The sequence below is a fragment of the Anolis sagrei genome, chromosome 9, assembly GCF_037176765.1.
Source record: "Anolis sagrei isolate rAnoSag1 chromosome 9, rAnoSag1.mat, whole genome shotgun sequence".
Taxonomy (NCBI): domain Eukaryota; kingdom Metazoa; phylum Chordata; class Lepidosauria; order Squamata; family Dactyloidae; genus Anolis; species Anolis sagrei.
The window spans coordinates 21,058,409-21,076,521 of NC_090029.1; the positions used below are offsets into that span (position 1 = coordinate 21,058,409).

The following is an 18,113-nucleotide window of genomic DNA, read 5'->3' on the forward strand; positions in this document are numbered from 1 at the left end:
GATGTGTTCTGCATACAAGTTAAAAAGGTTGGGTGAGAGGATGCAGCCTTGCCGTACGCCTTTCCCAATCTTGAACCAGTCTGTTGTTCCCTGGTCAGTTCTGACTGTTGCTACTTGGTCCTTGTACAGATTCCTCAGGAGAGAGACAAGGTGGCTTGGGATGCCCATCCCACCAAGAACTTGCCACCATTTATTATGATCCACACAGTCAAAGGCTTTAGAATAGTCAATGAAGCAGAAGTATATGTTTTTCTGAAACTCCCTGCCTTTCTCCATTATCCAGCGGATATTGGCAATCTGTTCTCTCCTTCCTCTGCCTTTTCTAAACCCAGCTTGAACATCTGGCAACTCTCGCTCCATGTATTGCTGGAGTCTTCCTTGCAGGATATACACACATATACATATAAACACACACAAAACTCATATTCACAGACTGGGCCACAGCAAAGCATGGCAGGGGATGGCTAGTATACACATCTGAATAGCATCTGAATAGCCAGGGCAATGAAACACCACCGAGCCCAAGACCCCCTGAATCCTAGAACGTCACAACCGGCTCCTCTTCCTGTTGCGGAAAGAAGAAATACTGGCTTTCCAATGGGGTCCCACATAGCCAATAGGAGTTGACGCTCGTGACTAGCCAATCGGAGAGAGTGTGAGAACCTTCAATTTTTTTCGAGTCAGTGAGAAGCTCCTCCTTATTGGTTGAAACGTGCGATGACGTTTGGAGCGGGGGCGTGGCTTCGAAGGAGGCGACTTTCCTCAGAGAAGCGGCCATGGCGACGGGGGATGGAGGCGAGAAGGAGGCGCCCTCGAAATGGAGGGACCCCGCAGGCCCTGGGGCACCGGCTCGGGCGAAAAGCGACCCGGTGAGGCCTTTGCAGGGGAAGGCAGGGCCTGTGGGATTAGGGGAAGCCGGGAGAATGGACTTTTTCGTGGACTACAGCTCCCAGAATCCCCCAAACAGCCTTGTTATAGGCTGGAACAGGCCTGGGCCTACTTGGGCCTCCCCCCAGGTGTTTTGGACTCTAACTCCCACAAATCCTTACAGCCTCAGGCCCCTTCCTTTTCCCCCTCAGCCGCTTATGCCTGAACAATAATGCAACAGTATCCAAAGGTTCCTGGCTCAGCCATCACCCTGTGCTTTGCCTGACCAATCAGCTTCATGCATCTTATTTTGCAGTTGACACACACTGACCTCCCGGTGGCACATCCTGGTGCACTTTCGAGGAGGACAGACCATGGATAATGGGACTTCAAGTACCTCCACTCCCTTCCCAAGACTGCTGCAACCCTCAGCTAATGTCCGATCAAGACCAAACTTGGCACACAGAGCCCCTTGACCCACTCTACATCCCGATGCTGTTTGGAGAAGGAGGGACAATGGATGATGGGACTTCCAGTGTAGTTCAGGGCAGGATGGGGCACTAATGATGGGATTTGCAGTACCTTCACCCGATTCACTTCCCACAGAACATTGTAGCCCCTACAAATCACAGACCAGGCCCAAACTTGGCACACAGAGTACTCATGGCCTACTCTACATCCTGATGCAGTTCTAAGGGGGATGGACCATGGATGATGGGACTTGCAGTATCTTTACTCACTTACTGAAACCACTGCGACCCTCATCCAACATCATTCAGATCATTTAAAAGCTAGGAAAGATCAAAATAGATCTGCTTGTAGTATTGTTTTATTTTTTATTATTTAATGTGTTTATTACAGCAGCTGTTAAAATTATAGTCCTACTTTATAATATAATACTACTACTAATGATATAATTATATATAGTTATATTACATGTGGGAGCTCCCAGTGGCGCAGTGGGTTAAAGCGTTGAGCTGCTGAGCTTGTTGACCGAAAGGTCGCAGGTTCGATTCCGGGGAGCGGCATGAGCTTCCACTGTCAGTCCTAGCTTCTGCCAACCTAGCAGTTCGAAAATATGCAGATGTGAATAGATCAATAAGTACCGCTCCGGCGGGAAGGTAATGGCGCTCCATGCAGTCATGCTGGTCACATGACCTTGGAGGAGGTGTCTACGGACAACGCTGGCTCTTCAGCTTAGAAATGGAGATGAGCAGCACCCCCAGAGTCAGACATGACTGGACTTAATATCAAGGGACAGCCTTTACTTTTTATATTACATGTAATATTACTAATAATATTACAATATAATGGTATAGTACAATATAGTAATATATAATACTGATATTGTACTATGCTAATAATATAACGTATTGTACGTATATATATCTTGAGTCCCATTCAGGGTGAGAAGTGCACCAACTGTCGCTCTGGGCCACAGTGAAGAGAGGGGAGGCCAAGGGACAGTTTCATCTTGTCTCCTGGATATGCCATCAGCTGAAGACCCTTCTCCCCAACACCAACTGTTGCTCTGGGCCAGAGTAAAGAGAGAGGGAGCCAGGGGACATTTCCACCTTGTCTCCTGTGCTATTCTAATAATATAATATATTTATAATATTATAATGTAATGCTATATAATAATACTAACAATATGATATTATAATTATATATTTATATTACATGTAATATTACTAATAATATTACAATATACTGGTATGGTGCAGTATAGCAATGTTTAATGTTGATAGTGTACTATGCTAATAATATAATATATTGTATGTAATATATACCTTGTAAGCTGCTCTGAGTCCCCTTCGGGGTGAGAAGGGTGGCATATAAATGTCATAAATAAAAAAAATGTAAATAAATAAATGCTTTCACTCCCAGCAGGGGCAATGGGACAAGAAGAGGATGAGCAGGGACTTGCCAGTGGAGAAAAGGGGACCCTACATCATGAGCAAAACGCCTTCCATTCAGGACAAACTGCGTAAGTCAGTACCACAAGACTTGCATGTTATCTCTTTGTAATTAAGTTGGAAAGGTTCCCCTCTTAATAAACAAAGTAAGCCGGAGAGATAGCAGACTCTGTACGTGTTGTTCTTGGCAAAGTTTTTGTATTACAGCTCCCCAAATTCCCTAGCTTTGCTCCTCCAAAAGAAACATTTCCATATTCTGAGTCCCTCGAACAATAGCTTGAACCAAGCATAACTTGACGATGATAATTCAGCCCTTGTTTGCTTCTGATCTGTCTATAATATATTAGGAAGGTGTTTCTCAACCTTTCTAATGCCATGACCCCTTAATACACTTTCTCATAAAATTGGGGATCACCATAATTTTTGCTACTTCATAACTGTAATTTTTCTACTGTTATGAACAGTAATGTAAATATCTGATATGCAGGATGGATTTTCCTTCACTGGACCAAATATGGCACAAATACCCAATGATATGCCCAAATTTGAATACTGGTTCTGGTTTTTTCATTTAAGAGTTGTAGTTGTGAGAGTTATAGTTAACCTCCCAATCAAAGAGCATTCTGAACTCCACCAACGATGGAATTGACCAAACTTGGCACGCAGGACTCCCATGACCAACAGAAAATACTGGAAGGGTTTAGTGGGAGTTGTAGTTCACTTACATCCAGAGAGCACTATGGACACAAATAATGAGGGATCTGGACCAAAACTGGCATGAATACTCAATATGCCCAAATGTGAACACTGGTGGAGTTTGGGGAAAATATAAACTTGACATTTGGGAGTTGTAGTTGCTGGGATTTATAGTTCAGATACAATCCAAGAGCATTCTGAGCACCACCACCGATGGAATTAAACCAAACTTGGCACACAGAACTCCCAAGACCAACAGAAAATACCGAAAGGGTTTGGTAGGCACTGACCTTAAGTTTTAGAGTTATAGGTTACCTACATCCAGACTCAAACAATGATGGATCTGGACCAAACTTGGCATGAATCCTCAGTATGCACAAATGCGAACACTGGTGGAGTTTGGGGAAAATAGAGCTTGATCTGGGAATTGTGGTTGCTGGGATTTGTAGTTCACCTAGAATCAAAGACCATTCTGAATACCACCAATGATAGAATTGGGCCAAACTTCCCACAAAGAACCCCCATGCCTTGAAGGGACTTGCTGATGTGAGCCTCCCTCCAGCCGTGCATGCTCTCCCTGGCCCCGCACATGTACATGAAGCTGCCATGCGCCGAGCATGCCTGCTCTCCCCTCCCTGCTTGGGAGTCTCAGAAACAGCCCTCCCCTTGGCTGAGAGGCTGGCCCATCACAGTGCAGGGGGTCTTTGGTGGGAGGATTCACCGTCAGTTTCCAAAAAGGAAGAGGAGGACAGGTGGAGAGAGACCCTCAGCCTTCTCTTTCAAAGAGGTTCCTGAAATCATCAGAAATATATCATGGTCTTTGGCAACCCCTCTGCAACCTCCTTGCGACCTCCCCCAGGTGTCCTGACCCCCACGTTGAAAAACGCTGGTCTGTAAATTCTCTTCTGATAACAAGTATAATGCCTGAAATTCGTCATTGGGAGAAAATGGTTATTCATATATTCAAGTACAGATATACTCAGATTTACTTTTCAAAGTACTTTACTCATCAAAGTATAACTATGTTCCTGTGCCTAACTTTACTTATCCAAGTAAATGCCTTCCTCAACCTTACATCTGAAATTTTGAGACTAAAGGTAGGAATTTAGATCAGGGGTCCTCAAACTTTTTAAACAGAGGGCCAGGTCACAGTCCCTCAAACTGCTAGAGGGTCAGATTATAATTTGAAAAAAAATACGAATGAATTCCTATGCACACTGTGCATATCTTATTTGTAGTTCAAAAACCACTTTAAAACAATACAATAATTAAATTGAAGAACAATTTTAACAAATATAAACTTATTAGTCTTTCAATGGGAAGTGTGGGCCTGCTTTTGGCTGATGAGATAGGATTGTTGTTGTTGTTGTGTGCTTTCAAGTTGTTTCAGACTTAGGTTGACCCAGAGCGAGGGCTGGGTAAATGACTTGGAGGGCCGTATCCGGGCCTTAGTTTGAGGACCCCTGATTTAGATCATGATGTAAATCATTTTGAATTTTAAGTCATATCAACCTTATTTCTCAGTGACTTTTTTGTTTCCATTTTGTTTTTTCCCTTTGGCTTTCAGAGAAACACCGTGAGATGGCCAAGGCAATGCTGAGGAGGAAGGGAGTGCTTTCGGGAGCCGTACGGCACCAACCTCAATCGACAGCCAAAAGGTCCATGCCATTTTCTCTTATATAGACAGCCCCCAAGTTACAAACAAGATAGGTTCTATAGTTTTGCTCTTAAGTTGGATTTGTTTGTAAGTCAGAACAAGCACATGATTACGTGCAGCTCCAATGAAATATATATGCATATATTATATTAGATTTGAATAGCATAGGGAAGGGTTGACACTTGTGATTTAGAATCATAGAATCCTAGAGTTGGAAGAGATCTGGTGGGCCATCAACCAGTCCAGCCCCATTCTGCTAAGAAGCAGGAAAATTGCATTCAAAGCACCCCCGACAGATGGCCATCCAGCCTCTACTTCAAAGCCTCCAAGGAAAGAGCCTCCACCACACTCTGAGGCAGAGAGTTCCATTGCTGAATGACTCTCACAATCAGGAAGTTCTTCCTCATGTTCAAGTGGAATATCCTTTCCTGTAATTTGAAGTCATTGTTTCCTTGCGTTCTAGTCTCTCTCCAGGGCAGCAGAAAACAAGTTGCTCCCTCCTCCTTAGGCCTTCCCTTCACCTCTTTATCCCTGGTCCTCATCATGTCTCCTCTCAGCCTTCTCTTCTTCAGGCTAAATATGCCCAGCTCTTTAAGCCGCTCCTCATAGGGCTTATTCTCCAGACCCTTGATCATTTGAGTCACCCTCCTCTGGACACATTCCAGCTTGTCAATATCTCTCTTCAATTGTGGTGCCCAGAATTGGACACAATATTCATTTTATTTATTTATTTTGCTGTTTTTGCCTGTCTTCAGAAAATTTCATCCCACTTTCCGTCCCTGTGAGAATTGAATTTTGAAAATTTTAGCTTATTGTGGAAACAAGGATTGGGGAGAAAGCTTCAGCGGAGACATTTCCCCCCCATGATAACTCTTTCTGGAGTGAATTTCCCTTCCGAGGGGTAGATTCCTCTCACTTCCTGTTGTCTCACCCTAATTTTTAACTATGAGTTGATGTTTGTAACTCGGGGACTACCTGTAATGGAATGGGAATTATTGCATTTCAGGGTTACCAGGCCGAATCGAGTGTCTCAAAAACTTGATCCCTGTCTCAGGTAGGTGAGAGATTAAAGAACCGTGCCGGTAAGCTTCATCTTGTGTTGTATCTCTTTTGTTCTCTAGGTCAGTGAAGTTTAACAAAGGCTATGCTGCTCTCAGCCAGACTGCAGATGAAACTCTGGTCTCACTGGATTCGGATAGGTGAGAAGTGACTAGAACCTGTTTGATGCACCTGAGCACAAGAAACCAAGGAGGCTGAATATTTGCCATCAACTTAAATTGACTTCAGGGAGATTTATTTCAGGAATATTTATTTCATTGATGGCACTTATGTTTTATTTTCCAGCAGCTGAGGATGGGATCTATTGTTTCATCTGCTTCCTTGCAGAGTCTACATTTGGGGTTATTATTATTATTATTATTATTATTATTATTCAATCAGAAGAGTCCAAAGAGTACAGTCTTTTTAAAGGACAGTTCCTGGTCTGAAGCTTACTGCTTATAAACAAAAATGGACTAAGGGTTGAGAAAGGAAAGAGGAAAACAAGAGAATTAAGACACCCATGTAATTTAACATGTGCTTGTTTTAATATGTAGTTTTATGGTCTTATTTTAACATGTTTTAATGCTTCAAGTTGCTTCTGGGGAGTGTGCTTTCTCCATTCATGTTCAACATTTACACAAAGGACCAGCCACTGTCAGAAGGGACAGAGAGTTTCATCTATGCTGATGATCGTGCCATTACTGCTCAAGCAGGGAGCTTTGAGATGGTTGAACAGAAGCTCTTTGAAGCTCTAGGTGCTCTTACTGCCCATTACAGGGGAAACCAGGTGATCCCTAATCCATCTAAAACACAGACATGCGCTTTTCACCTCAAGAACAGACAGGCATCCCGAGCTCTGAAGATCACCTGGGAAGGAATCCTATGGGAGCATTGCAGCGCACCCAAATACCTGGGAGTCACTCTGGACCGTTCTCTGACCTACAAAAAGCACTGCCTGCATATCAAGCAAAAAGTGGGCGCTAGACACAATGTATTGGAAAGCTGAGTGGCACAACCTGGGGATCACAACCAGATCCAGTGAAGACATCTGCCCTTGCGCTATGCTACTCTGCTGCTGAGTATGCATGCCCAGTGTGGAACACATCTCACCACACTAAAACAGTGGATGTGGCTCTTAATGAGACATGCCGCATTATCACGGAGTGTCTGCGCCCTACACCACTGGAGAAATTACACTGTCTAGCCGGTATTGCACCACCTGACATCCACTAGGAAGTAACAGCCAGCAATGAAAGGACCAAGGCAGTGACATCTCTGGTCCATCCTCAACTACTTAAATCAAGAAATAGCTTCCTAAGATCGACAGAGATACTCACAGGAACGCCTCAGCAAGTGAGAGTCCAAAAGTGGCAGACTCAAACCCAGAACCTCAATCAATGGCTAATACTGAATGAGAGTCTCTCTCGTGGGCACACAGAATACTGGGTGACCTGGAAGGCACTGAACAGATAAGGCTCTGGCACCATGAGATGCAAAGCCAACCTTAAGAAATGGGGCTACAAAGTGGAATCCATGACATGCGAGTGTGGAGAAGAGCGAACCACTGAACACTTACAACAGTGCAGCCTGAGCCCTGCCATGTGTACAATGGAGGACCTTCTCACAGCGACACCAGAGGCACTCCAAGTGACCAGCTTCTGGTCAAAGGACATTTAGCATCATGCCAAATTCTGGCCCATATTACTTGTCCGAACGTATCTCCTGCTATGAACCATCACAAAGCTTAAGATCATCAGGAGAGGACCTGCTCTCGATCCCACCATTCTCGCAAATGCAGTTGGTAGGGACGAGAGACAGGGCCTTCTCAGCAGTGCCCCCCCCCCCAGTCTGTGGAACCCCCTCCCTAAGGACATCAGATTGGCCACCTCCCTCCTGTCCTTTAGAAGACAACTGAAGACCTGGCTCTGGGGCCAGGCATTTGATTAGATGATAGTAACAATAGGAAAAGGAACTCTGGGTTTGCAATATTGGATTCCCGGCTTGATTTTTGGTTTTAGTGGCATGCTAATATTATTGTTAAATGAATTTATTGGTTGATTTGTACAATGTTTTAAAAGTTTTTTTTCTGTTTTAACTGTTATTCTTGTGATGTATATGTTGTGAGCATCGCTGATGCCTATGTGAGGCCGCCCTGAGTCCCCGTCGTGGGGAGATGGGTGGGATCGAAGCATATGAAATAAATAAATACATAAATATTTTTTAAAAAATACGTTATAATTGTACTCTAAATTAGCTTCTGATTTGATAAATAAATAAAATATATACGTTTATAGAGATCTTTGACAATGTTGCCTCAAGCCGAAAGGAGAGGTGGGTAATAATAAACTGTTGTTGTTGTTGTTTTGAACATGATCCCATGTGTGAATGATCAAATGTAATGCAGCAATAATAGTATAATGGACATTGTTGGTCATAACAGGAGAAATAATGCCACCCTTGCTTTGTTTCTTTCCTTTTATCCTCTCCTGACTCTTGCTCCTAGTGATGGGGAGTTGGAATCACGATGTTCCTCGGGTTACTCATCTGCAGAGGTAAGTCTGTTATCTCTCTGGTTATTACATTTATTTATTTCCACAGATCTTTGGGTGCCAAATGTGACCGGACTGTTCTGGTTCCTGGGGTGTGTATTCTGGCAGGAGCGGGAGGAAAGGGCTGTCAGAAATATTAAAAATTAACTAGGCATTTTTAATTACAAAAATGTGAGTCAAGCACTGAAAGGGTTAAATGGATGCAATAACTCAGCAAAAGCTGCGCCCGTACCTCATGAAAACCGATCCAGCCATGGTGGTCCATACCCTAATCACCTCTAGGTTGGATTACTGCGACACACTCTAAGTGGGGTTGCCCTTGAAGACGGCCTGGAAACTACAGTTGGTCCAAAGATCTGCGGCCAGACTACTTATGGGAGCTGGTTACAGGGAGCGGTCTACCCCCCTGTTTAAACAGCTCCACTGGCTTCCAATAAGTTTCCGGTCCCAATTCAAGGTGCAGGTCATCACCTATAAAGCCCTAAACGGTGCGGGACCTTTTTATCTCCGTGATCGCATCTTCTCCTATGAACCAGTGCGTACCTTGAGATCATCTGGGGGGCACTGCTCTCTCTCCCTCCGCCATCTCAAGCACGGTTGATGGGGACGAGGGAGAGGGCCTTCTCGGTGGTGCCCCCCCTCCCCCCCCCCCGCTCTGGAACTCCCTTGGGAGATCAGACAGGCTCCCACTTTGTCCTCTTTCCAGAGACAACTAAAAACCTGGATGTTCCAGTGTACTTTTGATTAAACAGTCCACCAGTAATTTTCCTCTCCCTACTTTAGCACTTTACATCATCCCTCTTATCGTCTACCTCAACACTTTTGATGACATGATTCCCAGCCCTGCCTAGTTGATTGTTGCACTTTCCTTGCGTTCCCTTCGGAATGTATTGCACTCAGTGAGCCTGTACCTCAGCTATGTTCTTTTTTTCAGCCATATTGTTTTGCTGTTGTTTACAATGGTGATTGTTTTTATATCTTTATATCTGATGTTTTTAATTGGTCGTGTTTTATTTGTGATTTTGGGCTTGTCCCTTGTAAGCCGCCCTGAGTCTCCTAGGGGAAATGGTTGGCGGGGTATAAAAATAAAGTTGCTGTTATTATTATTATTATTATTATTATTATTATTACTATTATTATTAAGCTGGAGTTCAATATAAGTAGGTGTGCCTGTAGCTTGGTATGAAGAGACTTCAGTATGAGAGAAGCCTCAGTATGAGAAGGCTCCAGTGTTAGTTTGCCTCAGTACGAGAATGCCTCAGTGTTAGTCGGGTTCAGTATGAAGAGGCTTCAGTATGAGAAGGCTCCAGTGTTAGTTTACCTCAGTATGAGAATGCTTCAGTGTTAGTAGGTCTCAGTGTGAGGTAGGCCTCAGTATGTGAGAGGCCTGGTGTGAGAAGGCTTCAGTGAGAGAAGCCCCAGGTTTAAGGCCTCATGTGTAAAGCTCTAGTGTGAAGGCCGCTGTGTGTAAAAGGCTATTGTGTGAAGCTCCTGAGGAAGCTCAGTGAGATAAAGCTGTTTTACCTGCATGAGAAAGAAGCCCAGGGTGGAAGCAAAGAAAGAAATATAACGAGTGAAAATCTGGCTCTTTGAGCAAACGTTTGGAACTGCAGCGTAACCAGTTAACACAAAATCGTAATATGAACATGGAACGGTGTAGACTATGTAAATGGACGAGGAATTTGGACTGGTAGACTTTGTTTTTTTATTGATTTTTTATAGTTTTTAATGGATTTTATATGTATTTATGGTGTGTTTTAATTGTCTTTATTGATATATGTATTTCTATATGGCATCTAATAGTTGCCGATCTGTATGCCGCCCTGAGTTGCCTTCGTGCTGAAATGGGCGGGATAAGATAAATATATAAATAAATATTTATATATTTATCTTAATAAATATAAAGAACTGTATTTGTGTTATGAAAACCTTGTTCTTGTAAATAGTGCAACCATATTATTTTGGTGTAAAGAAAAGTTTCTTATGGAAGATATATCATTGGTTTGTGTGTTTTTGTTCTATCATTTTGGGCTCCTGGTGCTGGGTCACGCTGCTACTAAGAAGTTCCTCTGCTGTACATTTATGAGGAGGGTCTTTGTTAATAAGCCCTCTCGCCCAACAAGGGCGACCACTGGCCTTTGATTCAAGGACTCCCTTTTTCCTTTTGCAGGTCAACCAGGATCTCAGCCGGCAGCTGCTCCAGGACGGGTACCACCTCGATGAAATCCCTGATGACGAGGACCTCGACCTCATCCCTCCAAAGCCCATTTCGTCCTCGCCTTGCGCATGTTGCTTTGGGGAGTCTTCCTCCTGCTCCATCCAGTAAAAGGCGGTCTTGGGAGGGATGCCCTGCACAGGTCAAGATAGCAGCACTTTTTCTTTCTTTTGGGGAGTGTGGATGGCAGGCAATGGATGCCAACCCAGCCCTGACTGAGACCGACAGGGAGATGGAAAAAAGGGATTTGGTAACTGGGAGGACCAGGCATCCCTTTGCACTGTTGGCACCTGCTCAGGGGGCCGAATGTTCTTTCGGGGCTCTTTTCAGTGGTGCAATATAGAGCGCTATTAGGTGCAAGTACTCAGGAGGCAGAGGGCCAGCACATGAACTTGTGGAACGGGGCCAGGCAATGGAGGAAAGAGTTATCTTCCCTAAAGGTCAAGTGCCCAGGTTCTGGTGTCAAAGTAAAGGATGGCAAGTGACGAGTCTGGCCTACAAACAAAAATAAAGCTGCAACACTAAGGTCTGAACAAAGGGGATCTTCCTAGTCTCTCCTCAGGATCCTTTCCTTTAGTGCCTGGACTGGACTTTCTCTTAGGATGGCAAAATCCTTGCCGGGAATGCATCTTTGGTGATACTCACACATCAGAGAGGATTTCTGGAGTCTGAAGCAGCGTGATCCATCATTTCCTTGGGGCCAGATACCTTTTGGACGCCCATTGCTATCTCGGTAGCCGAAATGGTTGCTCTTGAGTTCCTTCAAGCTTCAGTGCAACTTGGGCATTCATTCACACAAACTTCTGCTCGATCCCGAGGAGTCTTTCAGGTTTGGGTTTCATGAATGGAAACTTGGGAGTTGAATGTGTAGGTTCTGTAATGAATGGAGAGGCCAAGTCTATTCTCTTTCCTTGGAGACGGCACCTCTTGACAGGCTGAGGACTCTTCAGGGAAGTTCCTGGGTTCGTTGTGAAGGAAGATGACAAATGGCAGATTGTTGTGGGTTGAAGTTGTTTTCCTTTGTTGGGAACTAGTGCTGGTTCAGACAAGAGGCCCACCAGACCTTGGTTCTAGAACTGTGTGATCAGCTGCTTGGATCTTCTGGAAAGGTCTAACTCTTGACTTAAAGGTGCTGTTTGTCTTTACCCATTTTTCCACACTTTTAAAATCTGCAGGAAATGCAAACCTGTCCCTGCAGATTTCAGGAAGCTTAGAAAAGTGTGGCAACTGTCCATTTTCCAGGTATACTCATCTGGTAGCAAGTTGCATCCTATGCAGTTATAAGAATCTGTGAGGCTGGAGAAGTGAAGCCTTTATGGCTGGGTAGGAAGATTTGAGAGTGAGTGGCACAATGGGAAAGGGCACAACCATCCAATATTTTATGTAGACGGTTTTGCAACTGAGGAGTCCACCATCACAACACAGCTACATTTGTGTGGTTTTGCAGCATGCAGATATGGAATAAGTTTATGGAAGTGTAGCAACTCTGTTTTCCAGGTACACTCACCTGGTAGCAAGTTGCATCCTATTCAGAGTTATAAGAATCTGAGAGGCTGGAGAAGTGTAGCCTTTGTGGCTGGGTAGGGTGTGAGAGGGCACAACCATCCAACATATTGTGCGGACGGTTTTGCAACTGGAGTCCAGCATCACAACACAGCTACATTTGTGTGATTTTGCAGCATGCAGCTATAGAATAGGCTCTTGGTCCTATTGCAGGAAATTAACTGACACTAATTGCATATTGTTTCGATGCTGTATTAGCTTCTGTAACCAACACAATGCTATATTAGCTTCTGGGAGCTTATTTTGTCCTGCAGATGGCAGGAAGACCTACTTTAGGTTGGAGGAAGCCAATACCTGTTTACCGTACCTTGGACGCTTCACAAAGCTGTTTTGTGGGCAGCAAGGGATACATGTGGGCCTGGATGCAGTCCTTTTGGGTGCCTCCGACTTCAGGGAACCATACCTGGCGGATCCACTGCCATGGAGGCAGAGCAGGTACACTTGCTTTTGCTAAGGCTCCTCCTGAAGGTGCACAAGTCAAGTGTCTCCCCAGCCCTTTAAGAGTTTGACGCTGACTGAGCTTTGTTTACAACGTTTGCGGGATCCATCGGCCTTCCCTAAAAAACAGCAGTACACTTCCAACAGCAGGAAGTCCATCGAACCTTGCACGAATGCAGCATGAGTCTTTGGAGAGTTGTTCTGGGATAGCCATTCCAAGCCAAAGATGGTGGCTGCTCATAAACATGGGATGGAGTGGCCTTTTAGCAAAGAGATTTGAACCCAGACCAGCGTCCTTCGTTCTTCTAAATCAAGAGGACCTTTGGCCGCGGAGAGATTGTGGATCACCATTCTCATTGTTTACGGTAGCAATCCAAAAGATCCAGGTGGAGAGTGAGGCCTTTTACTCCTCATGTTGATATTTTTCTAGGTAAACAATACAATTGGGAAGCTGATGGGGATACGAGTAAGTTGTATTAGGATGCAACATTGACCATAACACAAAGCAGTGCTTTCCCACCACATTATTGGGGGGATATTGGGGGAATATTCCAGCTTTGGAGTCTCTAGGCACCCAGACTCTCTTGCTTTTTTACTTTATTTGGGTGTCTGCAGCACTTTCAGAGGAGACTTTACAGAAGTTAGATTTTCATGGCAGATATGGAAGTATTCTGACTAACTTTAGATGCAGGATAACCACAGGGAGGATTGTCAGGAGAGAGTGAGTGTCTAGTCAGTGAAGGAGTGTGTACGTGTGTCCTTTATTTATATGGCAATTGTAGGGAGAGAAGGGAGGTCACTGTGCCCTGGAAAAGGGCCTTAAAAGCTGCCTTAAATTACTCTAAATGCATTATATAGGAAGACAATCTTAATCTTATTGGATATTTAATATTATTGTATGTATAGAGAACTATTGAGCTCTTTGTTTTGGTACATTCGAAGCAAGGGAAGCGTGTATCAATAAACTTCTACCTTGCACTACAAAGGCTCCTTTCTTTTGTTACCTGAAAAGGGCACTGTATTGAAAATGGGTGTTGGAAGTCGCTAAATAACAAAGTCGTCTACGAATCTGGGTTGTTGTAATTTTTTTGGTCTGTTTGACCATGTTCCAGAAGCATTCTCTTCTGATGTTTCGCCTGCGTCTATGGCAGGCATCCTCAGAGGTTGTAAGGTTTGCAAATCGTTTTCCCTCAGAGTAGTGTTTCTCAACATTCCTAATGGCCTGACCCCTTAATACAGTTCCTCATGTTGTGGGGACCCCCAAGCATAAACATTATTTTCGTTGCTACTTCATAACTGTAATTTTGAACTCCACCAACAATAGAAGTAAACCAAACTTGGCACACACAGAACTCCCATGACCAACAGAAAATACTGGAAGGGTTTGTTGGGCATTGACCTTGCATTTTGGAGTTGTAGTTCACTTACATCCAGAGAGCACTGTGGACTCAAACAATGATGGATCAGGACCAAACTTGGCACAAACACTCAATATGCCCCCAAATGTGAACACTGGTGGATTTTGGGGGAAATGGACCTTGACATTTGGGAGTTGTAGTTGCTGGGATTTCTAGTTTGCCTACAATCAGAGTATTCTGAACTCCACTGATGAGGGAATTGAACCAAACTTGGCACACAGAGCTCCCACGACCAACAGAAAATACTGGAAGGGTTTGGTGGCCACTGACCTTGTATTTTGGAGTTGTAGTTCACCTACATCCAGAGAGCACTGTGGTCTCCAACAATGATTGATCAGGACCAAACTTGGCACGAACACTCAATATGCCCCCAAATGTGAACACTGGTGGTGTTTGGGGAAAATAGACCTTGACATTTGGGAGTTGGAGTTGCTGGGATTTATAGTTCACCTACAAAGAAAGAGCATTCTGAACCCCAGCAGTGATAGCATTGGGCCAAACTAGCTAGTCACTCATAAAAACACAAAACACAACGGAAGAGACTTAAAAAGCCAAAATAAAAAAATACATAAATAAAAAATACATTAAAATGCATGCACAAAAACATATATACACATGTACACAAATATATACACACAAAACACACATATACACACTGGGCCACAGCAACGCGTGGCAGGGGACGGCTAGTCACTCATAAAAACACTGAAAAACACAGCGGAAGAGACTTAAAAAGCAAAAAAAACAACATTAAAATGCATCTGCAAAAACATATATACACATGTACACAAATATATACACACACAAAACACATATACACAGACTGGACCACAGCAACGCGTGGCAGGGGACGGCTAGTAAATAAATAAAAACAGAAATGCTTAAAAGCTTTTGGGGCAACTTTGCCACAAACCTCTTTTATTTAGCCGATTTTTTCCTGGACGCATTGACTCTTTTAACAAATGAAGCTTTTACTCCACTGAGATGATTTTGTGTTCCTGCTTCCTCAGTTTCCCCTTTGCCACCCCACCTGCATTCTTCTTGAGTACTATTAGCTCCAAACAGAGCACCTAAATGCGGATTAGTGCAAAGGAAATGGGAGGAATGCTGCTTTATTCCAGGGATTTCTGCTGACCTCGGCGCCACATCCCTTTCCCTCATGCATCCTCTTGACTCTAAAAATCAAAATACTGCTCAGTTCAAATCTGTATCTGAAGTTGATTGACATGAATATTATTTTGCAAATGTGAAAGCAGTACGTGAAAAAAATTCCAAATTCCAAGACTTAGTTTGGAACGGTGTTCTAAAGCTTGGAAATCTCTGTACTAGAGGGATAAGTAGTCCAGAAAGTCAACATTTCCAAGCTCTGTACCCGCGCCTGACTCAATGATTCCTTGAAACACAATCTGTATTTTCAGCATTAAATATTTTTGACACCGACAACTCCCAAAGAAAAAAAGAATATGTCAAAGGACCATCGTAAGCTTCAAACATGCCAGCTGCAAATCACAATTACTGATTTTTTTTTTAACTAACCATAATTACGCGCAACCAGTCTTTGGCAATTCTGTTACAATATAACTCTGCCACATTTTAATACTCAGTTTCCCCAAAAATAAGACCTCCCCTGAAAATAAGACCTAGTAGAGGTTTTGCTGAATTGCTAAATATAAGGCCTCCCCCGAAAGTAAGACCTTGTAAAGCTTTGTGTTCATAAATATTGGGATTGGTAAATGTACCATAGATGGTTGTACATGGAAACAATGGGAGTAACAATACCCAATTTCCACAAAAATAAGGCCTCCCCCGAAAGTAAGACCTAGCAAAGCTTTGTGTTCAGAAATATTGGGATTGGTAAATATACCATAGATTGTTGTACATGGAAATAATGGGAGTAACAATACCCCGTTTCCCCAAAAATAAGACCTTCCCTGAAAATAAGACCTAGTAGAGGTTTTGCTGAATTGCTAAATATAAGGCCTCCCCCGAAAGTAAGACTTAGTAAAGCTTTGTGTTCAGAAATATCGGGATTGGTAAATGTACCATAGATGGTTGTACATGGAAATAATGAGCGTAACAAAAATAAGGTCTCCCCTGAAAATAAGACCTAGCAGAGGTTTTGCTGAATTGCCAAATATAAGGCCTCCCCCAAAAGTAATACCTAATAAAGCTTTAGGTTCACAAATATCGGGATTGGTAAATGTACCATAGATTGTTGTAAAGGGAAATAATTGAAGTAACAAGAAATTCTTGAAAGGATTTACACTTTGTCTGGTTATGTTTGGGATGACAACTACTGCACAATATATAATCAATGTTTGGGTTGTTTGTTCAACAATAAATGTGAAAAATAAGACAATTCATGGAAAAATAAGACATCCCCTGAAAATAAGACCTAGTGCATAAAAAATAATAAAATACACTGTCTTATTTTCGGGGAAATGGTGTATGTATCGTCTCCTTTAAAAGCAATAATTTCAGCTTCTTGTTTTTTGTTCAACACTAAATGTGAATTCTTCATGGAAATAGACATCCCCTAAAAATATGACCTAGCGCATCTTTAGGAGCAAAAATTAATATAAGACACTGCCTTATTTTGGGGAAAACAGTGTAGACATGAATACTTAGAGAGGTAAAGGTATGCCGTTTAGTACTGGGCAAAGGGTTGTCCCATTTGCAAAACTTTTGGGGGGAGAACTTTGGTGCCCTAACACTTTCTTGTTGTGTCTTGCACCAATATTTTTAATTGATACTTTCTGCTCTTAAACCTCAAAAGAGGGGTACATTTGGCCTAAAATATCTAATCTAATTCCCCACAAAAGTTGGGGAAAAAGGTATTCACTCCATGCATTTCTAGTCCTAGTTGTGTCACGCAATCGGTTCTGAGCGGGAAAAGCTGGCCTTGGGGAATGGTCTCAACCTTGTTTTGAATTCAAACTCACCAGGTTGAAGGGAACACAGCAAGTCTGGAGATGTTTGAGAGTCACAGTAAACCTGTGGATTATTTTTCTAATAAGTTATAAATAGATAAACCATGCAGCTGTGGGCAGGAAGGGAAAAAAAAGGTACGGACTGTGGATTGATGCCAATGTTTATCTCCAAGTTGCAGACACATTCTGATTATCAATTGTGGATTGGAAACCGAGGCCTCTGACCCTTTGCCAGATTGTCTGGGGTGGTTGGGAGTTGGAGTTCAACAGCATCTGGAAATGTATAGGCTCCCCCTTGCCCCTGACATAAGCATGATAGCAGCTACCCTGTCCCCCCAAAAATAAGACCTACCCCAAAAATAAGACCTATCATGACCCCCAAAATAAGACCTATCATGATCCTTAAAAATCCTGATTTTTGAGGATGCTCGAAATATAAGCCCTATTTCAAAAATAAGCCCTAGATACTGTCACTTTGGGGAAACAAGATAGCCGATGAAAACAAGCCCTAAAGCATCTTTGGGAGCAGAAACTAATATAAGACCCTGTCTTATTTTTGGGGAAAATGGGGTATACAGTGTTCCCTCGCTACTTCGCAGAGCGCTTTTTGCAGACTCGCTATTTTGCAATGATGGAGTCTGGAAGGGGGTTTCACTCTCCCTCTCTGGAAAGAGGCTGCCAATCATAAAAAAGAGAGAGAGGAGATACAAAGCAGTGTGTAAATCACGACTTTATAGCCCCTTACTTATAGCTAGCAAAAAAAAAAAGTGTGCGGTGGCTTTAAATCTCTCCTCGCTTCTGCCTCACCCTCGGAATGCAATGT

General features: G+C 43.2%; 1 protein-coding gene across 2 annotated transcripts; it reads left to right on the top strand.

The window, feature by feature from the left end:
• The first annotated feature begins 712 nt into the window (after positions 1–712).
• FAM219B (family with sequence similarity 219 member B) lies at positions 713–13,927 on the top strand. Of its 2 annotated transcripts, none has more exons than XM_060755538.2 (6): positions 713–869; positions 2,758–2,854; positions 5,047–5,137; positions 6,258–6,335; positions 8,681–8,729; positions 10,897–13,927. In XM_060755538.2, the coding sequence occupies exons 1-6, from the start codon at positions 777–779 to the stop codon at positions 11,050–11,052; spliced, it is 564 nt and encodes a 187-aa protein (XP_060611521.2). In that variant the 5' UTR covers positions 713–776; the 3' UTR covers positions 11,053–13,927. The 2 variants fall into 2 exon arrangements, with proteins under 2 accessions (XP_060611521.2, XP_067327438.1); XM_067471337.1 differs by having other exon boundaries at positions 718–869; positions 2,755–2,854.
• Positions 13,928–18,113: the final 4,186 nt, after the last annotated feature.

Bases quoted from the DNA above. Each gene is read 5' to 3' on its own strand.
- FAM219B (XM_067471337.1), top strand. From the start codon at position 777: ATGGCGACGGGGGATGGAGGCGAGAAGGAGGCGCCCTCGAAATGGAGG. The intron at 6,336-8,680 runs GTGAGAAGTGAC...TCTTGCTCCTAG, and splicing joins GTCTCACTGGATTCGGATAG to TGATGGGGAGTTGGAATCAC. The intron at 8,730-10,896 runs GTAAGTCTGTTA...TTCCTTTTGCAG, and splicing joins CGGGTTACTCATCTGCAGAG to GTCAACCAGGATCTCAGCCG.